We start from the raw sequence: 23,745 nt of genomic DNA, 5'->3' as shown, positions 1-23,745 counted from the left end.
GCCATTCTTGAAGGCCCGGATCTGCACTTTGATATCCATGGAACATCTTGCATCTTGGTATTCCACGTCACGATTTCTGTAGCTAGGCAGGGACAACTTACCAACAAGGGATAGTACAGGGGAGCAGCTAAATCAAGCAACCTATCTCCTCTGAGCAGTCATGCTGGGGAGAAGAGGGAGCTTACACATTTTAACATCATCGGGCTAGAATTTTCTGTTTGCTGTGGATGTGAGGGAGCAATGCCTGTTTAGTTAGCCCAAGAGTCAGATTTTGCAAGTAGATGCCAACCCTGAGAGCTCAGTATGCGAGGGGCTGGCTTCAGCAACAACTCTTAGGTTCCAGCAATGGACCGGGTGTCCAGGTTACATATGGATAGAGGTTGAGTTTGGTAAGATCTTCCTGGGTACAATTAGTTATTTCATAAAAGTGGCAGCCAGTTTTGTCCTCTGTATATCTCTTTGATTTTTGCAGCCTGGCATTCTCAATCAAGAATCTGTACTAAATCAAATTAACTGACATGCTAGGTAAAATTTTCGAGAGCACCAAAGTTCCAGGTTAAGCCTAATCTAATTGAAAGTCAGTGGGGCTTGGACTGTTAAGTGACTTAGGCTCTTTTGAAAATACTCTGGGTGGTTTTTAGGTTGACAGTTGCTGTATAAACTTATCCTGATACTGATACCCAGTACATTTTCAAAGTGATCATTTAGAATTTAATTAATAGATAATTCAACTTCAGATGTACAGAGTACAATGAGACTTTTATGTTGTGGAGAACTAATGTAACGAATCAGAGTTAAATTTTCACTTTATGAGAAATATCTACAAACATCAATAATGTCATTTAAATTTCTACAACTCAGATTCAGAAGAAATTTCAGAATTTAGTTACAGAAAACGTCATAGTATCATTTTTAGTATGAAATCATTGTAACATAAAAATAAACTTTTCATCTGTATATGTAATTATCTCAGACTAATTGAAACTGGATTCAAAAGCCAGCTAGCTAATAGGCCTATGAAAATGAACATTGAGATGCAGCGGTATGTGTTCATTTTAGGCCTTTGAATTCTTAAAAATAAAAGTTCAGTAAGTATAGATTTCCGCTTATATTTCTAACAGTGAGGAAAAGATTGAGGAAAAAAATGTGTCTTGATGATAACTTTGTGGTGCTTTCATTTGTAATAAAACATTTGATCTCAGTTAAGGCATTCACATGGTTTTTTTCCAGGCAAAAAAAGAGAGATTAAATATCTACAACATTGAAAAATACCAACAAAAGTAATTATGCAGTGCTGCTCTTTACATAAAACCTGTTTTCTACTTCTATTTTTCAGTTTCCATAGCTAGACGTGTACAAGACCCATTAGCTGAGCTAGTGAAAATTGAGCCCAAGCACATTGGAGTTGGAATGTATCAGGTAAGATAATGCAGATCATTTAATCTAGTAATTCAACATGATATAGTGCAACACAAAAACACTGCTTTGTAATTAAGTGTCAACTAGTTATGTGTCTACTTTAAAATATTTGTGTAGAATTGGTGGTTTGGTACTCAATATTTGTCGTATGGGTTTTTTTTATTTTCTGACTTTAACAATTGTGATTTAGATTTAGAAATGGCTATAGCCAGATTTATAGTCTGTTTAAAACATCAGATCAAACTGGTAACCTGATCTGTAATGATGTGATCTCTTTCACATCATTACAGCAGTGGGTTTTTATTTCCTTTTGTAAAATAGTATGAGATATTGATCCTCCATTTAGAAGCCATTGGTTGGCACCATTATATACATTCTTTCTTCCCTCAGTGTTTGTAATAAAAACATTGATTTCAGATTTTCTTTCATTTCCTAAAGCTGCACTGTAAAATGTTTAACAATTCTCATAGAGTTTTGTGGTTTTCTTGAGGTTATTGGGGGGTGGGGAGGGACAATAGTTTTAAATAGTTTAAAATCTTTAATGTTATTGAGAAGTAGTTTAGTGGCTGTCATTTTATTGCATCTGCATGTCTGTCTTACACAGACACATACTGTAAATGCTACATATAATACAAATAAATAAGTATAGCCCTCAATTGAGGAAACCACTTAAGCACTTGTTTAAATCCCAGTGACTTGAATAGAGAAATGCCAAAAGTGTAAGGAAAGTTAAACACGTGCTTAAGTGCTCTCTTAAACAGAGGTGCTTTCATGAATCCAGAAGATGGAGCAGAAGTAAAAGCTGAAAGGTTAGAAGAAATAAAACATACTGTATTTCACGATATAGTCCAGAGGTCACGTAGCTATACATCCAGGTAAGTTCATGAATGTCAACGGAGTGGAATTGTGGTCACGGGATAACGGTCTCCTGTGTGGTTTAAAGTGCTGTGTCAAAGCCAAATCTTCAGTAAAAAGATAATGTCCGCACCATGTGACTGAGCAGGGCTGGCAAACCCTGGCAGAAATCTGGGGAGGTAAGCGACTTCCCATGCACTGCCCACTGCGTGAACCTGAGAACAGTACCCCTCAGGGACAAGGTGACAGGGAAGAGACCTGCTGGGAAGAAGCCTGGGGAAAAACAGTAGCAGCTAATTTAGGGAGTTAAAGGGAGCAGTGCATGACTGCTGTTCACAGAGTCCCTGAGTTGGCGCCCAGAGTAGTGAGCGGACCTGGGTCCCGCCTCTGAGGAAGTGGCCTAAGCCATGAGATGAGGTTAAGAAATATGTATCCAGTGACATGTATTATTGCAAAAGACTTTTGGTCAACATTTCTAGTGAAGGTTGCTCACTTGCCATTGTTGAGTAGCTGCATTCTGAAGGCCACAGGCTAGTGAACTGATATTAATTAAATTGGAAAAGATGGGGATCAGTATGAAAATTGAAAGGTGGATAAGGAATTGGTTAAAGGAGAGACTACAGCAGGTCATACTGAAAGGTGAACTGTCAGGCTGGAGGGAGGTGACCAGTGGAGTTCCTCATAGATTGGTTTTGGGACCAATCTTATTTAATCTTTTTATTACTGACCTTGGCACAAAAAGTGGGTGTGTGCTAATAAAGTTTGTGCATGATACAAAGCTGGGAGGTATTGGTAATTTAGAGAAGGATCGGGATATCATACAGGAGGATCTGGATGACCTTGTAAACTGGAGTAATAGTAATAGGATGAAATTTAATAGTGAGAAGTGTAAGGTCATGCATTTAGGGATTAATAACAAGAATTTTAGTTATAAGCTCGTGACGCATCAATTCGAAGTAACGGAGGAGGAGAAGGACCTTGGAGTATTGGTTGACCACAGGATGACTATGAGCTGCCAATGTGATATGGCCGTGAAAAAAGCTAATGCGGTCTTGGGATGCATCAGGCGAGGTATTTCCAGCAGAGATAAGGAGGTGTTAGTACCGTTATACAAGGCACTGGTGAGACCTCACCTGGAATACTGTGTGCAGTTCTGGTCTCCCATGTTTAAGAAGGATGAATTCAAACTGGAACAGGTACGGAGAAGGGCTACTAGGATGATCCGAGGAATAGAAAACCTGTCTTATGAAAGGAGACTCAAGGAGCTTGGCTTGTTTAACCTACCCAATAGAAGGCTGAGGGGAGATATGATTGCTCTCTATAAATATATCAGAGGGATAAATACTGGAGAGGGAGAGGAATTATTTAAGCTCAGTACCAATGTGGACACAAGAACAAATGGATATAAACTGGCCATCAGGAAGTTTAGAGTTGAAATTAGATGAAGGTTTCTAACCATCAGAGGAGTGAAGTTCTGGAACAGCCTTCCAAGGGAAGCGGTGGGGGCAAAAGACCTATCTGGCTTCAAGATTAAACTTGATAAGTTTATAGGGGAGAAGGTATGAAGGGATAACATGATTTTGGCAATTAATTAATCTTTAACTGTTCATGGTAAATAGGCCCAATGGCCTGTGATGGAATGTTAAATGGGGTGGGATCTGAGTTACTACAGAGAATTCTTTCCTGGGTATCTGGCTGGTGAATCTTGCCTACATGCTCAGGGTTCAGCTGATCGCCATATTTGGAGTTGGGAAGGAATTTTCCTCCAGGGCAGATTGGCAGAGGCCCTGGGGGTTTTTCGCCTTCGTCTGCAGCATGGGGCACGGGTCACTTGCTGGAGGATTCTCTGCACCTTGAAGTCTTTAAACCATGATTTGAGGACTTCAGTAGCTCAGACATAGGTGAGAGGTTTATTGCAGGAGTGGGTGGGTGAGATTCAGTGGCCTGCATTGTGCAGGAGGTCAGACTAGATGATCATAATGGTCCCTTCTGACCTTACTATCTATGAATCTTACTAATTGGAGAACAAGTTAAAAACTACTTTTATAGCTAAAGTGTACTATAATTCTAGGAATCACTGGGATCCTGATTGACTGTTTTTTTAATGTAATAAATATAGTAAAGCTCCTTCTTGTGAATTGGTTGGTTGATATCAATTCTGTTCGTTATAATCTTACATGAAGTGCAAATTAAAAGCATCCATTTCTTATGCAATGTAAAGTTTCTTTCCGATAGTTGCTTTATTTTTGCTGTTGATTAATAGGAAAAGAAGTTTAGTAATCCTATTTAAATAAGTGTGCATGTTCACCTGCACTTTTGATACTGTGCCTTATTGGTTTAAAGAGATGAATTGATCATTCTATGATGATGTATCATGTAAGATGTATATAAATGTCATTTGAATCTATTATAAAATTCTAAAAACTATGCCTCAAGGCGATGTGACCTAAAAGTGTGTGTACACTGTCAACTTGGAAAATCACAGTTCATCTTAAAATGTTGTTTCAATTATTGTTGTAAGTAACCTTAGGAGGAGAAGGTACTTTTCCTCTTTTTAATTTTGCTGTGTGCATTGGACAGCACTTAGTGGATAGTAAGCTTCATGGAGTTGCTGGCCTCAGTTGCATTTCTGTGGTGCACTGCTCTCTGAGGATCCCATCTGCACACTCACCCAAGGCTCTTCAAGAAGGTGCTTATAATTACAGCAGCAGCAAAGCAGGTGTTTGCGCAGGGAGAAAGGAGAAGGGCTGATGTGCAGCATGTTTTGTTTTGTTGCTCTTGGGACCATCTAAAGACCCTTAAACACAGTAAAAGAGTAAATACTCTCTTTTTATTTGTTTAAATAAAAAGTCAGACTATACTACTAGAGACTTGAAGGTGGCTATATTAGAAAAAATTGCAATTCTAAAAAAAGTCAAATTGACAGCATGTGGTAAATTTAAACATGAGGTGAATTTATAGATCTCACATCACAGCACCTAAAAGGTATCTGCTACCACCATCATAAATGTTGTGCAGTAAGCCCACTGCAGTACTTCTGAAGATTTAAAATCTTAGCTTGTGTTCTAAATGCTTATTTAAAACTTTAGAAGAAGGGGATTTCAAAATAGCAACTGCAGTTCAGGCAGGACACTGCAAGTTTTTCCACTGGTCCTTTGCATTTAAGTCACACTGTGGTGCAAATAATACTTGTAGATACATAAACCTCCTGTCAGAAGATTTTAAGTGAAAATATCAGCCCATAAGCTATAAGATGCTTGTTCATTGGAAAAAAAGGAATTTTGAGTTACCTGAGCATACTGTGACACTTTTGAAAACAAATTGTACTACCATGTTTCAAAGTTTTGCTGTCCTTTGGGCAACAGAACTCTTTGGGGGGGGGGAGAGAATATTAAGCTATTATGACTTGTCTTCCTTTGGTGAAAAGTTATTTGTTTACATCTTAGCAGTTAGAGATGGAAAAACATCTATTGGATCATTGAGTGATGTAGGATATAGTCCCTCAATAAAGAATGTATCTGATGCAGAACTGACTCTTATCCGAAATAATTTTAAGGGTTATTTTATATTTGCCTGTTCTTTTACTAATTTCTAGGATGAAATATAACAGCATATGTAAAGGTAATGGACTTCTGACAAAACACATTATTTTATTCACCCACTATACCAATAAATCTATAATAGACTCTCTATATGACCACACTCCAAAATGAGCTCTCTAGTGTGTCCAGAAAGTTAACAAATCCAAGGTTTTATTCCCTTGGCATGGAGGAAGAACAGCTGCTAGAGGAGGGAGATCATAGATGAAAGTTAAGAATTTTCATGCACATTTTTCAAAATTGAGAATATTAGCAGGTTGGTCCCTCAGTGTGATTTCCAGGGGCAGGCCAACCCTAGGCCCAAGCTTATGCGTGTGTGCCACACCACTGTGTCACTCTGCTTTTTTTTCACCCCTTCCTCCACTAATTGGCTGGCTGTTTTTGTTTGCTTGTTTTTTGTTTTGCTCAGCCACTTGTGGTGGTGTGGCAAAAATGTGTTCTGCCTATGGCCAACCCTGGAGATTTCTCCCAGTTAAATCCTGACCAAGGCTTCCTTATCTGGGTGCCTAAATTTAGAGTTCTAAGCCCATGGTTAGGTTCCTAAATCTGAGCACGATTTTTAAAAATGCTGAGGACTCAGTAACTCCCACTGAAGAGAAAGGGAGTTGCTAGACATTAATACCTTTAAAACAATCAGGCTACTCATACAGGCATAATCAATGTATGGCACACCGTGAAGAACAAATCCACACTGTAGGGCATAGGTAATTCAGACTCTGAAGATGATGAATTTCCTCACTTAAGCAAATTCTGTGTCTGATGAGTAGTCACTTTCCGACCACTTTCCTCTCAGAGATGTCCTAGCAAAAATTTTCAAGCACTATCTCCAAAATTAGGCCCACATATTTTGTGAATACTACTCATGTAACTGTATTATTGATGGAGCTGGTAGCAGCACCTATCATTAAGGTTGTCCAACACTTTCCATTATAAAACCCTAATTTCAGTTGCATATAACTTTGCAAAACTTTAGAAATTTGGGCTGAAATTTTACTTGCCCGACTTTCTGCCTTAGGCTGAATTGTTTGGGGAAACTGTAGCCAGAACAGTACATGTGTTTTTGAGAAGGAGGCTAAAGAAAGGTATGTTTTGCAATGTTAAAACCATTATTGCAGCCTTCTTTCTGAAATGCTCTAATGTCCATATACTTTGTAGCAGGAACTTGTAATTAGGTAGTGAGGGACCTTTGTGTCAAGGCTGTCTTTGTGAAAATCTTCCCAACTTTAGCCAAGTTATAAGCCATTGAAAATTTGCAGTTTTCATGTGCTCAGTAGAGACTTGCTAGAGCTTTACAGCAAAAAATATGTGAAAATTGTACCCTCACTGAACACGCTTAAACCTCTCTCAGATTCTCCTGCTTACCAAACTGCACATATATGCTCCCCACATGGTGACTGAGCATGCTCCAACCCAGGGCTGTGGGACTCAGGACTTTCCTAGCTCTCAGCTGCTCTGGGATGGGATGGGGCTGGGCACCAGAACTGAAAGCAGTGAGCCTGTTTCTCCTCTGTTCCTGATGACTCCCCAGCTGGCACCCAGGCAACCTGGAAGGGGAAAGCACCTGGTTTGAATGCAGAGGGACAAAAGCTGAAGCAGGGAAGAGGGGAAAGGAGTAGATTGGGACAAGGAGTCTGGAGAGACTGGGACTGTTTGGGCAAGGAGACTGGGAGTGGGAGCATGGGGTGTGGGAAGAGGAGGCTGGGACTGTTTGGACAAGGAGGTTAGGACTAGGCTGACAGAGGAAGACTGGGCCTAGGAGGCAGTGAGTGAAATGGTGTGGGGGCAACTGAGATCAGACAAGAGGCTGTAGACCAGGTGAGCAAAGAGATTGGGGAAAGGAGTCACAGTGGGGACTAAGATTGCACAAGAAGCCCAGGGAAAGAGACTGGGATTGGGAGCCAGTCAGGACGGGGCGGGAGGTAGACAGATGGAATGAGGAGTCAGCAGTAGGGAAATGGGACTGGCTGGACAAGGAGACTGGGGCTGGGATGAGAAGAGTTAGAATCCAGAGGGTGAGAGGTAAGTTCTTGAAAAGGCATTAAGTGATCCATGTATTACTTAAGATATCATCTGTGTCTATAGAAAATAGATTGTTGAGACCAGTTGTTGGCAAAGGCAACCTATTAAATCGCCACCTAACAAGGACCAGCAAGAAGAGAACAAGAAGAAAGAGGCTTTACAGCTACAAACTGGGTTGTTTGACCACAAAGTCTTTAAGCATATGCTTACTGTATTTGCTTTGAGACAAGTTTCATTTTACTGAGCTATGAATCCTTCTCTTTTTACACCATCCAAAGGTGATGTGGCTCAGAAGGTGTTTATCTAAAATTAAAGGAAAATGGCAGGGATTTGACCCAATAATGTAGATCGGTGGGGGCTAAACACAATAGCATTAAGTGGTGAATAGGGAAAGGTAGGCACCATCTGACCACATAGTTTCAGCTATTCCTCTATCTGCCTGATGACCAGGTGTGAATGAAAGGTGAGCTTTAAGAACAAGGTCTCCAAGTAGCCAGCCCTTATTTCATCTGTTGACACTGTGGTGCTCTCTCATATTAATTGCCAGGAGGGTACCAAAGCAGAATGTTAGACAGGCAAGTGTTTTCTTAGAATAGACAGAGAAAAGGAAAAATCTCTCAGCCATAACAGCAACTTACCTGGCATGACCCCTGTTTGCAGGCAGACTGCTTAGTTGTCAAACCATAAGTTCTGGGGGGTGGTCTCTGAACAAGATGTACTCAATTTCAGTTTGCATGATCTGCAAGAGACCTTAAGTGTATAATTTTGTACCTCCACAGAAAGGCAAGCTGCCAAAATTCTGCACCAGATTCAGAGCTTCCTGTATGCTGGTAACGGATGCATTTCACACCAGCTGGCCAGTGGCCCTTACATATGCCTTTCCTCTTCTTTCTGCTTATCCTAAAGATCCTATGAACAGTGAAGACAGATGGAGGAATGTTCCTTCTTGTAATTTCTGAGTGGCCTGGCATGCCATTGTACGTGGTACTCAGCTGACAATTCCATCACCTATGCTCCCCATTCTCATGCCCCAACTTATAGATCTGTTGTTTCAAAGCCAGTTCATTGCACTTCCCCTGAAAACATATTAAAGGCTGACATGATTCTGGACATTTGTCTCCCTTCTAAACTTGTCGTCTGATAGGGAAAGGGCTTGGCATTCCTGAGATGTCATTAGACCTACACTCCTACCTTGAATTAATAGTCTGACTGCATTTATCCTATATTTGGACTGCTTCTAGTTCATTTGTTGCTAAATGGACTGGATCATGCACCTGTGACATTCCCCAGGGTATAACCTGGACTGCTGAACTGCTATGTCCCCTCGCTCTATAGCCAGAGGTGCCTTTTACATGCTTTGCTGTGAACAGCCACCTTTCCCGGTTCTGCTCATACACAGCCACTAGCATGTAAAAGCACTCCCAGCTGAATATAAAACTGCTCTCCAAACCACTCATGAATTACATACAGGGCAACACCTGCATATTCCTAGCCCCAGCCTTCTCCCCCAGAAACATGTGTCTTGTACTGTTCAGTACCTCCCTGGACAGTACAAGCTCATAGTAAGTTTGTTATTTCAACAAGGCAAAATGATTGTGCACTAGCTTTGTTGCCTCAAGTGAACTTTTCCAAACACTTGAATCCAAACATGAAGTGGGTTAGATAAAACAATAGAACAAGTTTATTAACAACAATAAGGCTGATTTTAAATGAATACAGGTGATAAGGCATAAAGTCAGAATTGGTTACAAAAGAAATAAAAAGATAAAATTGCAAGCTAATCCCTAAATTTTATCAAGCAAGTGAACCTAAAAGCAAAAAGGTTTGTCTCACTAAAAGCTGCAGTACATTTCACAGTCTGTCTCCTTCCAGCCTGTGACCCATGGCTTAGACCTGTGCTCAAGTCTCTCCACTGTCTAAGTCTCTCCACTAGTCAGCTGCAATGTTGGTTCAAGGTTCTAGTCTTCAAAGCAATTAGCGGATGAAGCGCCGGTTACATTTAAAACTGAATTTTGATCTGCGGCCATTGAACAGTTTTAAGGGTTTAAAAATCCTTTCATAATATAATCCTTGTGTTCCACACTACAACATCTTTCCTGTTTAGCATATTTGGAAAGTTATCTCTTATACATGAACATTCCATAAGAATGTATAATTCTCAAACCTGCAAAAGGAGAGCATGCTTGATTCCAGATGTAACTGGAAATTTTGTGTCAAATAAAATTTGCGAATGATGTTGTTAGCAGGTTCCTTAAGGGAAAATAGTTGAGCTAATTCCTGTTGTAGTTCCCATGTATTGCTGGAGGGTCGTGATCAAATGAGGGTTTTATGAAGCATAATTGGAATGCCGAATAGTAAGAGTTTAAAATATGGTAATGCTGTTTCTTCCCCTCTTGTCCTCTTCTCCTCCCATTTTTCCTCTGATTTTATTGATTTTGCATTTTAATATTTATCTAAGACCTTTACCATTCCAAATGAAATTGGATATCATACAGTCTAGCTTGTTTTAAAATACAGTTTGACATAGAGAGAGATTTGGGACCATTTTTTTGAAACTTAAGGGAGCACTGTTTCACTAAGATTTGCTTCCTCTTTAATTGGTAGTGGGAGATATATTCTCCAATGTCCTGTCCAAATTATTGTCGTATGGCTGTTGACCTATTTTTAAAATCTCTGGATCCAGTCTTATAGAACTTAGTGACTACAGTAAGTAGTTCCATTGAAGCTACAGCAGGTTCTCAGTTGGTTGCCTTCTGGAAAGTGGGAGGTCTTCTCTTTCCCCTGGAAGATGGATGGATGATTTTCTTTCCCATTTGTTCTCTTTGCCTACGGACTTTGTGCTCAGTCACTAGGGACTCAGATAGCCATGCAGGCACCTCTCAACATTGATCCTTGTTCATATGTCTTTTCTCCCTCTGGCCCTAGGCCTGAAAGATAGGGAGGGTCAGAAGAGACAGAAATGTGCAGGTTGTACTGGGAGAGTGGCTCATTGCCCTTTCCTATAAGTATATGGAATTGCACACAGCAATTTCTTTTTAAATAAAATCCCAAACCAGACACAGCAGCAGTGTTGCCACCTGTTTCTGTGGCTCTCCAGTGGTGGCTCTAGTAATAGTGTGTGCATTTGAAGGGTTCATTGTACTGGCTACTAAGTGAACTTCAGGTTTTTGGCTAAATAGCGTCACCTAGAATTTCACCACTGTTTTAAATTCCTTCGTGAAAGCTTTTGGTGCGAGATAGATTGATTAGAGCTTCAATGCTTACAATATGTAGACATTAAATACAGGTTGGAGGTATTTAGAAGGTTGATTCTGAAAAGACATGACTAGAAAGTCTACTATAAATGTGTAAGGTATTCGCCAAAAATTCAGACTTTATTTTAGGTTCCTGTGTTTAAATCATTAATAATTTCCATACACATTTCCTATCCTTGTGTTTTCATTAGTAGTATAGAGTGAAGTGCATTGCTTGATACTCTGCATCTGAAAAGCCACATTTTTCTCTGTGTTGAGGACTTTTATTACATTTATTCATTGTGGATTAATTGGATCATAGGATATTTGGATAGTAAGGTTCAATAGAGGAGCTTGGATGTCATAAGAGAATCACTCTCAAAGAGTTTTTGAGATGTGATATGCAAATGAGTGATTTTTAAATCTCCGAGGGATAACTATGTCATAACAACCTTAACCTCCACATTTGCTTTATTACTTTTATTAAAACAAATCTGTAAGGGGGTGCTATGTGTATTTTTGTGATGAAGGAAATGAGATGGCTTATTTATTATGTGGAAAGTGCTTTCAACTAAGAACTGAGTGATTCACTGAAATGTTGTGGAAATGCACAGTTCAGCAGGAATGAGTGTTCCATGGTTTGATTTCAGCTTTTAACACTCAAGTGTGCAGCTTGTCTATAAAATGGTTATTCATTTCCCCTCTCTAAATTAATAGACAAGTATATATACCATCAAGATTATTAGGCATGGAATGGATCACTCATGTTCAGAGTGTTGTTTTTATGATTTAATTTGTTGTCCTAAGTCTTGATTGAAAGGGCTATCTGAAGAGAATGCATGCCAAAAACCTAGAGGTCTAAGGATACCAATACTCCATATTGTAAGTACTTCTCATCAGTCATACATTTATTAGAAGGATGTGTGCAACACGACTTCCCTTTTGCAAGTCATATCTAAAGGCAGGACATAAAAATAAATATTATAATGTATGCCTTAGGTTAAACCATTAAAGATGTGACAGTCTAGTGAAATGCTAGAACCATATGATACTATGAGAGAAACTTTATAGCACAGCATTTAAAGAAACTTCCCTGCCTACAGTCCACATGGTCCACTTTGCAGGGTTCAGTGCCCTTGTTGTATACCAGCAATCTGCAACCTAAAGGCCAGAAAGGTTGTTATTCCTCAGCTTCTGCCATAGTTAGTGTCATCTTTGATTATATGAAACCGCTCAAAGCTGAGAGAAAAGAACATATGAGCAGGGCATAGTGAATGGCATTTCACAAGATATGCTTTGTTTGACCCCCTTCCCACTAAGGAAAATTGAAGCCTGTCCCACCAATAGTGTCTGCCTTAAAAGAATCAAAGTACCTTTACTCTCAGTGTCAAGCATAGCCAAGTGTTTTCCTGGATGAAAATTACATTGGCAAAGAACACTTCCATAGATTACTAGAAGGAATAATAACCCTAACATTCATGTGAGAGGCAAGCCGGAAATAATCCTCTAAGTTTATTGGGCACAAAATCTTTTGGAAGTGGGAGATTGTGGTGTGATCTAACTGCTCTTGGCCATTGGAGGCAGGAAAAACCCAGGTCATGTTAATAGGCAGAAGGCACTTGACTAGTGTGGGAAGGGGTGGATTTTATTCAGGCATCACAGCATCAAATCATGGAATCCTGTGTATTGAAGATTGAGGAAGACTTTTAGGTTGTATAATCCATCCATTTGCTAGTTGCAGGTTTGTTAACTAAATCATATGGTGGGAAAGGCATGAGCTCTGTGAGAAAAGCAGGCAAAGATCCTACAAGTTCCTGGTTGGCAAACTTTTGCTGGGGAGTTGTATGCTCTTCGTTTCTGAATGACAAAAAACCCCAGCCATGTGCTGAAGCAGATCTGGAGGCTTAACAGCATTTAAACCGATCCTCAACAGCAGTTCTTCTGGCTGAAAGGGGGTTCACGTCTTTCACTGCTGTAGCTTTGGCAGTCTGATCAGTGAAGCCTGCCTTTTTGGGGCTGGCAGCGAGAACACCAGTCTGCTGCTGCTCTGATTCCCTACCTTGTTGGCAAACTTCAACTAGCATTATAGCATTGTGCTTGCTGCCTTCTATGGCTGGTGGTATGGGAAGTGGCCACTGAACTGTCTACCTTGGAGCTGCAGATTAACTGAGGTGTTAGGTACTGCAGAAAGGCACTAGTAGCACATTGGAATGGGTTTGGCAAAACTTCAGACTGGCTTTTGCTTTAGGGCCCAGGCTGAAACTTGGAAAGATCCTTCCTTGGTCCCTGAGGTACCTGACCTCTGTTAAGTGGAGCTTGCTGTTGTGATGCTGTTGCTTATAGGGAAGCTCTCAAGAAGGAAGAACAATGATGGGAATGATGCTGGTGGTGGTTGCAAGTAGGGCTGTCGAGCAATTAAAAAAAGTAATTGCCATTAATTACGCGATTAAAAAAATAATCATGATTAATTGCACTGTTTAATAATAGAATACCATTTATTTAAATATTTCTGGATGTTTTCTACGTTTTCAAATATATTGATTTCAATTACAGCACAATACAAAGTGTACAGTGCTCACTTTATATTTATTTTTTATTACAAATATTTGCACTATAAAAAACAAAAGAAATAGTATTTGTCAGTTAACGTAATACAAGTACTGTAGTGCAATCTCTTTATTATGAAAGTTGAACTTACAAATGTAGAATTTTGTACAAAAATAACTGCATTCAAAAATAAAACAATGTAAAACTTTAGAACCTACAAGTCCACTCAGTCTTACTTCAGCCAATTGGTCAGATAAACAAGTTTGGTTACAATTTGCAGGAGATAATGCTTGTTTACAGTCTCACCTGAAAGTGAGAACAGGTGTTTGTATGGCATTGTTGTAGCCAGGGTCGCAAGATAGTTAGGTGCCAGATGCGCTAAAGATTCATATGTCCCTTCATGCTTCAACCACCATTCCAGAAGACATGCGTCCTTGCTGATGACGGGTTCTGCTCGATAACAATCCAAAGCAGTGCAGACCGATGCATGTTAATTTTCATCATCTGAGTCAGATGCCACCAGCAGAAGGTTGATTTTCTTTTTTGGTGGTTCGAGTTCTGTAGTTTCCGCATCGGAGTGTTGCGTTTTTAAGACTTCTGAAAGCAAGCACCACACTATATCCCTCTCAGATTTTGGAAGGCACTTCAGATTCTTAAACCTTGGGTCGAGTGCTGTATCTGTCCTTAGAAATCTCACATTTGTACCTTCTTTGCATTTTGTCAAATTTGCTATGACAGTGTTCTGAAAACGAACATGTGCTGGGTCATCATCTGAGACTGCTATAACGTGAAATATATGGCAGAATGTGGGTAAAATAGAACAGGAGACATACAATTCTCCCCCAAGGAGTTCAGTCACAAATTTAATTAATGCATTATTTTTTTAACAAGCATCATGAGCATGGAAGCATGTCCTCTGGAATGGTGGCCGAAGCATGAAGGGGCATATGATGTTTAGCATATCTGGCACGTAAAACCTTGCAACACTGGCTGCAAAAGTGCCATGCGAACACCTGTTCTCACTTTCAGGTGACATTGTAAGCAGTATCTCTCGTAAATGTAAACAAACTTGTTTGTCTTAGCAATTGGCTGAACAAGAAGTAGGACTGAGTGGACTTGTAGGCTCTAAAGTTTTGCATTGTTTTGTTTTTGAGTGCAGTTATGTAACAAAAAAATCTACATTTGTAGATATACTTTCACGATAAAGAGATTGCACTACATGGGAGCTATTTTATCTTCAAAGCTGTAGCAGCTGCCAAGTGGCTTTGCATCCTGGGTGGAGAATTCCTTTCCCCTTCCTTAAGCCCTCTGAAAAATGCCTGCCACAAGCCCATGTACTCTGGCTTAGTTCAGAGTACAGGTTTTGGCTGTGTGAAAGTAGTGATTTTGATAATAAAAACAAGAGTAGACATGAATAATGTAAATCATTCTTGTCTTAGTATTTCTGTGGTATAATATATATGTTTATTAACATCTTCAACTCCGAAGATAGGGTAATAATACTGCTCAACAGGATCAGATACTGTTTCTTCGAGAGCTGAAGGAAATCAGCCCATGTGAACTTCAAGAACAGTGCATGAGCCTAATGCTACCATCGCATCTATGCCTGTTACTCATGAGGCTGCCAATAAACTGCATTGCTGTCATAGACGCATAAAAAAGCATAGACAGGATTTGAAAACACTGTTTTTATTCTTTCACAGGTATTCCAAGCTGAATTAGCTACATTTAAAAATAAATATTTAAATGTCAATAGTGTCCCCCTTAACACTGCTGTCTATTGTTATTACAATGTGTGTGTTTTTAGGTAACTTCTAAGATTTAAAATACATCAGGACACTCTGGGAAAAAAATAAACTTTTTTAGCACATTAAGGTGAGATAATTTAGTTATAGCCTGTCAATAGGAAACAGCTGTTTGTTATTGATGGGTTTCTCCTACTCCGCCTTAATCAAGCTGTTTCTAATTGTATGATTTACCAAATCTCAGTTTTCAGAAATTTACTAGAAAGGCAGCTTTTGTCATACTATGTCAAAGCATCCTAGATGTGGTTAAAAATACTTTATAATATGATTTCTAACTATATAGTTAATAGTTCATAGGGAGTAGGTATAAAGCGTCTATATTTCTAAAACTCTCCTTCGAGGCAGTTGAATTTCAGAAATAGAGCCTATTATGTCCAATACACCCTCCATGCCAATCTGGTTAATTTTTCACTGTTTGATCTTCCTTTCCATAAATGTGCTTGGGCAGAGCTAGTTCAGACAGCAGGCTAGATTTGTTATGATCCAATAGGGTGGATTTAACTTCTTGAAAGACACCATTCTGATGTTGAAGCCAAGTATTAACAGGAACAAAATTGAGTTATAGAGCTGTGAGTTTTTAGGTGACTTGGCTTTTATATTCACTGGATTGGTAACATTCTGAGTGAACAAAACGCAAAATAGAAAAAAAGATTTATAAAGTTTACCATTAGAAAGACAACTTATTCAAATAAAATCAAAACAGTTTCCTAAATGCATGTATGCTGTTGTTCCATTGAGTTTCATGTTTATAAACAGAAGTGTTAAAAACCTTAGTAAAAGATGTGATCCTTTACCAATGGAAAATTGCTGAACAGCTTTCATACGTGTATTTAAAATGTAGTTTAAAGTTTCAGCCTCTCTTGAAAATACTGGAGCTGTTCTTTGTTTTCCTGGCTTCACACGTCAATTTGTATATTGCTTTGATTTTTTTTTTTTTAAGTATAAAGATATTTCATTTTTGTAAAGGACTGTTGGGTAGTTACAATTTAGTTTGGGGCACCACCAGTGTCAAGTTGATATCTGAAAACAGTAATGAATTCATTTTCTCTTCTTTAAAAAGACACCATAAATAACATTTAAAGTTATATGGGTATTTTAAGCCATTTAAAGGTTTATTAAATGCAAATATTAATGTTCATGGATATTATATAAGGTATATGCATTTAGTTTGTTTGAACTGAAATTTATAAAATATTATTTTTGGCACAGTTTGAGTAACTAGCAAAGTATGGAATACGGGGATGAATGTTCCATATGTTCGGCTGTACATATACATTTCACTAGTTATTGTTAACTGAAAAGTGCTCTTTAGTTGATATTGTGAATAATTCAGTTATAAAAGAGCATATTTTGTTTATAATAATTTATATTCATAATATTTTGATTATATGAGTGATTTTCCTCCTTCTCTCCTCCAAAATAAGATGACTATAAATGAGTATCATGCTTTCTCCCAAGACTTCTGCAGTTAAAGGTTATTTGTTATTCAGCAGTTGTCACTGAAGCTTACAGAGTCTTGTTGCATTTTCTAATAGAGACATTATTACGTTATACAAGATTCCTTTGTTTTGTAATTTGTTGCATTTTAGATTTTATCTGGCTAATAGCATTTTTTGCAAATGGTTTTTAAAAGAACACTGTTATAGAAACTAAAATTATGTTTCATTAGGCAAAGATTAATATCTGTGACCTTTATTTTTGGATCAGCAACATAAATATACACTTTTTTCTATGTCAGTCATTGTCTTAGATTTCATCTTTGTTCTGCTTTCCATTACATACCATGAATTATATGAAATTAATTTAATCGCTATTCCAAACAGAAATTAAATGTGCTCTAATCCAGAGTTACGTTGTTTGCTTTTACAACTGTAAGTCATAAGTAATTAATTTTCCTTGGAAAATTAATTCACTTACCATTCCCAGTAGCATCATATGTTGACACAGGGTTATAGATAGTTTAATATTTTTCTTCAGCATGTTGGCCTCAACTTTGGAAGACCTTATATCAAAAACAAATTCAAATTTACTCAACTGTATATAATGCAGGGTTATTTAAAATGAATGTTGTCTTTATTGCTGTCATCCAGATGATAATGACTCTAAAATTATGTTTGAACTTTTCAAAACCTTAAGCCTTTGGATAGATGTGAGACATTTTTTAAAAAGTTGACTATCTGGCTCATTTTAAACTTGAATACCATGACCACTAGAACTCCGTCAGGGAGCAGGTTAACTGTATGTTCACAAGGCCTTTCACCTACACCTATGGACAAAACCATTCTTAAACAAACCTTAACTTGTCTGAGCCTGTTAAAGATGACTAATTATTCCTGTTGTTCCTTCTTCTAAATGAACTTGATCCCACTTAATCTCATTCTGTTTTCTGTGTTATGATATAGATATGAATTTGAGATGGAAATTTATTGCAGTGCAGGTCTTAAGTAGTACATAGGGACTTGTTCACCCCGGTACAAAGGGCCGTCACATCACTCTTACTTTCCAGTAATGGTATCATGGAGAGGCAAAGTAGGCCAAAAATCTTCCAGAATGACAGGGTTTTTTCCCTTCCCCTTGTTAGACCCCAACATCCTTATTTCTTGGGAATTCAAAAACGATAAGTGAACGACATTAAATTTTTCATAGAGTTTGCCAGGAGGATGTTAGCTAGGAGAACTATTTTCCTTTAGGTTTGTACAGTTCCATAAAATATACAGTGTTTGTTACTTAAGTTTATTTTTGTTTATTTAAGTCTCCAGTGTGACAGTCCAGTGGTGGCAATGTTACAGTTCAAATAAGTGAGGCTTATTTTATAAATGTTCCTTTGTGGATTGGTGGCTGCATTTTGCATGAGCGCAGGGGGTCAGTACCAACGGCCTACAATTTAGGCTTTTTGGAGGGAGCAGGAGGAGGAGGAGGCAGAAATTGACATTTCATTGCCATGTAAATTTACTACTACATCAGGTAGAAAAATGTTGTTTTCGCAGTCAAGGGGAAAAAATCAACAAGGGCCATATTGACAGTATATAATAGTGTGATGTAGACTTAATTTTTCTACGTACTGCACGTCTGTATTTTTATAGGAGATATTTTATTTTATATATTTTTCATTGAAACAGACATTTTTGTAGAAGCTAAAGATTAGAAAAGCTTAACCCATCATAGAGTTAGTGTCCAGAAAAGAACCCTATTACATACACAGGTAATGCTTGGACTCTGCATATTTGTGTACATCATGCATATATTTATGCATGAAATATTCACGGTAGTGATGAATGTATTGACAGAGCTCTCTATTAAATCCTGTAACTTTCATGGAGAAACTAAGAAAGGTCCATTGTATTGAGATTGGACTCGAATGGGATATTTTAAATGAATTTATAGATGTGACACTTGACCAGTTCTTAGTAATTTGCCTGTTGGTTCACAAGTTTTTTTCACTGGTATTTCAAAGGGATTCATTATATAATTTTACATCTTTAAATATCATGCAGAAAAGATATTCATGCAGCGAATAGAATTTGGCTATGTAACTCGCATTAACAATAATGAGAATACTGAAGCCAACTGCTGCCCATCACACTGAATGTTTTACCCCCTAGACATATGCCATCTTGACTAAGTGCATGTATGTTCAGTTTTAAACTGAAGATCTATTCTTGTTGAACAAATGAGTACCTTATGCAGGCATGCTGCATGTCCCAGATGAGAATGAAGGGGAACGAGAAGGGAGAACCAGCTGTACCCCTTTTCATATGTACTGTTTATAAAAGAGTTTGTGCTGATTATGCATAGCAACACATGCTGCCACAAGATATCAGCATTCTTATTCCAGTTACCCTATTGGATCACTGTTATCTATATGCTTCATATCAAATTGTATTGGATATAAAATAACTTGGGGAAAGAAAAATACCAACCAAAAGCTATTGCTTTTTCTGATGTATTTCTTGGCAGTTTACAGAATTTGTTTCTGTTTGGAATATTCCCAGATGTATTCATTTTATGCTGCTGCTGCTGATTGTCTAAATGTGCAAGAAAAATGAAGTTGGAATAGTTGTTAAAAAAAATCTGCAAAGACTTTCCTTTGAAATTTGAATTTTAAATCTCAATGTAGTTTTGGATTAGATAGTGTAGAGTTGGCACTAATTCTGAAATAAACATCTGAACTATAAGCTACAGTAGGAAAAAAACATAAGAAACATGAAGAAATACATACAGTGTCTCTTAATAGAAGTGTTTGGCTCTGTGGAGGCCACCAAGAAGTCTACAGTGATTGACATGCATTCTGGTAGGGTATTTTTTTCCTGTGGCAGTGTTGAAGTCAGTCAAAGTGCATAGACAAAGCTGAGTGAATACCAGTTTCCCCAGTACAGGGGCTATTTTTTCAGGAAGTCTAACTCAAACCAGATGTTTTGCCTAGACCTAGAGTTTGTTGCTGCCAAGCATCTCATCAGAGGTCAGAGTTCTGGGCTCAGGGCCCTGCTAGAATTCTTTCACAAATTGCTATTCAGTGAGGTTTTAATCCTAATGGAAAGAATAATGTGCTTGTAAAATCTGCAGTTATTACAAACACAGTATACATATTGTGGACTTCAAATGACTACATATTTCACTCCCATAAACAGGGAATGTAGATGAATGCAGTGTGTAATAGCTTTGGACGTTCAAACTGAAACCAAGTATATAGTTTATACGACTGTTAACCATTTGCATTCTTAACACCCCTGTAAAAGGAACAGTAATCTTGACTAACAATTGGCAACTCACCCCCACTACCTCCCCCTTTACTTGAGGCAGTTTCCTGAAATAAGTAGAAAATCCTTATGTTTTTGAGATTTTGAAAAACTGCTCACTAAGCCAATAGGGTTGGCTGTTTGATTTTGGTTTGGTTTTGCAACTCTTAATTTAAATTAGTATCAGGAGCAATGTTTGATGACCTAGCTACAGTCTGCCCAGTCATCTATTCATACGGCTAAATCTTAATCTCAACAGTTTCTCACTGGACAGTATGTACTATTCTGTAATTTACTTAGAAATTGCTTCTAAATTTGAGTTTTATCTTTAGTTAAAGCAAGGGCTGGTAACAGTCTTACCTGTCTTTCTTTATGGCTTGTTTTTGGTAGTGTGGTGTATTCTTATTTTATGCAGGGTAAGCTTCTACTGTGATTATGCTGAACCTGATTATGTATAGGAAAATTTTCCATGTAGTTGCAGCTGTACCTGCATGAAACTAGAGAACACACAACTCAATAAGAGATAAGGATAGCAATTAGAACATGGCTCTTAGAATTAATATGCCTGTAGTCGAAAAACATTGCATAGCGTCTGAAATTAGAATACGCAAAGTCTTTTTTTAGGCAAGTTAAATTTGATTCTTCAACTCTTACTTATGTGGTGTAGTACTTTAATCTGTCATTAGCCACCCTGAACTCAAAGGGATTACTCATGTGAGTAAGTACTATTCTATGTGAGTAAAGCTTACAGAATCGGACTCAAACTCACTGAAAACTATAGGAAAGGGTGGAACTTTTATCTAAGCTTTTTGAACTTTATCGTATTTAAATATTGAATTTAATGCTGTGTTTCATCTAAAACTACCCATGTGAGTTTTAAGTTATTTTAAAAGTATTTTTATGGAAAAATTAAGAGTTTCCCAAAACTGTTTTAGTTGATGACTTGTCACACCTGTTACCTAGTCCTTGTAGTAATCACAGTTGGGTGATAATCATACTGGAAAGGGGATTAGTATGCATGAGGCAATATGTCTGCGGTAATGTCATAAACATTGAGACATGCTGATGTGTTCATCTGCCACAGGATATTTTTCTACTAAGAAAACACTAAGCCATGGCATAAATGTTACTGCTCGGCAACAGGTGTTTTACCTACCAAAAATCCAGGAAATTTCCCTGGTGGACAAACATGTTGTTATGGCATTGAGTATAGAATTTTCTGAACAGAGTGCAACATAACTATGATGGCTACAAATTAAACAGAAAAGGATTCTATTGAAGTTTATATTATGAATAGAAAATTGTTTTTGAGACTCCTACTGTGGTCAGTACAGTTTTGTGAATAACTGAATCTCTTGGTTTGGTGGCAGAACCAAAAACTAGGGGAAAAAAATCTTTTTGGGTCAACTGGTATGAAAAGTTTTCAAATTTTTCAGCAAATCACAAAAGTTACAAATGAAAAAAACGTTGAACAAATGTTTTGTTTGGCCTGAAAAAAAATGTTTCGTGTTGTTCTTTAGGGTTTTTTTTAAAAAAATCTTTTAAAAATAAAATTGAAACAAAATTCACAACGAGGTCATTAGTAATAGAAAAATCAAAATGTTTCATTTAGAAAATGTCAATTAATTGTTCCATATTTTTTCTGAAATTTTTTGTTTGTTTTTTGCCTGAAAGAATTTGGCATATTCAACACAAATTCACAGTATTCCCGATTATACTTTTTTTTTAACAACAAAAAAAGGCTTTGTCTGAAAAATATCATGCAGCTGAGGTAGTCAGACATTCTTCAAACTGAAAAAATAAAGTTTTGTTCTTGTTAAACTACATTATTCCACAGTTTAGAAAGGAACTCCTAGTCAAAATGTCATTTCTAGCCTTCTTTTCATTATAACATGCATTTAGATAAATAATATTTTCTCTTAGATTTATTGTGCAAAGATCACTTAGGTTTGGAATTGCAAACATGAGTCAAAGGTTTTGAGCTATGTGAATGTATAGATTCTTATCAGTTCTCGCTTTATTATATGACCTGCTAGTAGTTCTGTGTTTTGATTAGCTGAGGATATTGACCTAGCTTAAAAATTAAACAAATTAAAGGTATATTGTTTTTGTTTTAAGTAAGGTAATGTTACTGTAAATTGATGTACAGAGGCATAAAAGAGAAAATATTAAGCATAGGCTAGAATTAATTCAGTGCACCATCGATTTATGGAGTATAAAGGCTGATCTACTTGGTCCCACAGTTTGAACTGGGGGGGTGTAAATTGCAACACGCATCAAAGTGCTGTGCAGTAACTGCCCCATGTGGATGTTGCTGGAGTGAACTAAAAAGTACCTAGTTCATATTAATGTAGTCCTGTTTGAAGAGCAGGTTTGTACTCAGCCCGGATCAGCCAGGCCTCGACAGCTGCTACCTGTGCTACGGCAGCGACATTGCTATTTGTGCACACATTAGCTCGACTGCTAGTGTGAGTATGTGTACGTGAGTAGGGGAATCACACTCCTAGCTCATAGTGTAGGCATAGCTTAATACTACAATCTCATTAGAGAAACTTTTTCATATTAACGAGTTTCCATTTACCAATAATTCTGTCATTTGTAACTTGAATCATTCATCACCCTTGCAAATGGTTCTTTCAAGATGTTATTTGCAATTTTGTCTGGTGTTTTTGTCCTTGATGTTGTGAAAATGGCCGTCTACTGTTACAGGAATGAAAAGAGATCCCATTCAAACATCTTTTGTGTTTCCACTTTCAGTGGAAAATGTTTTTCAAACCTGCAGCTGGTTATTTCTGCAGGAGTTCCCACTTATATTCAGTTTTGATTGACATTTTGAAATGGCAGCTTTTCATGAAAAGCTGTTAACTTGTAGAATTTGGTTATGGTACTAAGACAGACTGACTTTGTTCTACTGTTGGGGCCTGTCCAACCTAAACAGAACCCTGCATCTGAATTTAATAGTGCTACTCAGCCCAGAGAGATATTTTTTTTTGCATTTGTGCGTCTGATGTGTTTTTAAACCTGACCTGATAGATATTCATCCTGAGATCTTTTCTGTTATGTAATTGCTTTAATTGGCATTCTCTCTCTCTTTCTCTCTCCCTCTCCGTCTCAATCAGCAGGTCATGTTCTATTGTTTGAGTGATGGAATAGGTCTGTTTTATGTGGTGAAATTAAACGGAAAATTTATTTTTACAATGAATGTACCCAATACACAGGCCTGTCTTAGTTAAAATTTAAAAATAACTGTCTGTAGTTTTTATTACTTTTTTCAATTCTTGAGGTGGTGAAAAAAACAGATTGTGGTCTTAACAAATCATCCTAACGCTGATTACATTTTAATTTCAAGTTGAAAACAGAGAAAGTGGTGAATAACATAATTCTCTCCTAATCTTTGCCAAGCTTCTCTTTTATAATGCGCCAGATAGTTGAAAATCAGAAAGCATAAGAAGGGATATATCCAAAACCAAGGCTCCCCACTGCATTTATTACCAGGCTTCAAAATATAAAAAATGTTCAAATGCATTAACTG

General features: G+C 37.7%; 1 protein-coding gene across 2 annotated transcripts in view; it reads left to right on the top strand.

Annotated features, from left to right (window-relative positions):
- The window catches only part of SRBD1 (S1 RNA binding domain 1), a 226,741-nt gene that overhangs the window by 149,609 nt on the left and 53,387 nt on the right, over positions 1-23,745 (top strand). For both annotated transcript variants that reach the window (XM_084622475.1, XM_084622474.1), the window contains one exon: positions 1,337-1,419. In XM_084622475.1, the coding sequence (XP_084478601.1) occupies positions 1,337-1,419 (83 nt within the window). The remainder of the gene's footprint in view (positions 1-1,336; positions 1,420-23,745) is intronic.

The sequence above is a fragment of the Lepidochelys olivacea genome, assembly GCF_965140295.1.
Source record: "Lepidochelys olivacea isolate rLepOli2 genome assembly, chromosome: 3".
Taxonomy (NCBI): Eukaryota; Metazoa; Chordata; order Testudines; family Cheloniidae; genus Lepidochelys; species Lepidochelys olivacea.
The sequence above is the reverse complement of the archived record's forward strand: the minus strand, read 5'-3'. Positions and strand labels throughout refer to the sequence as shown.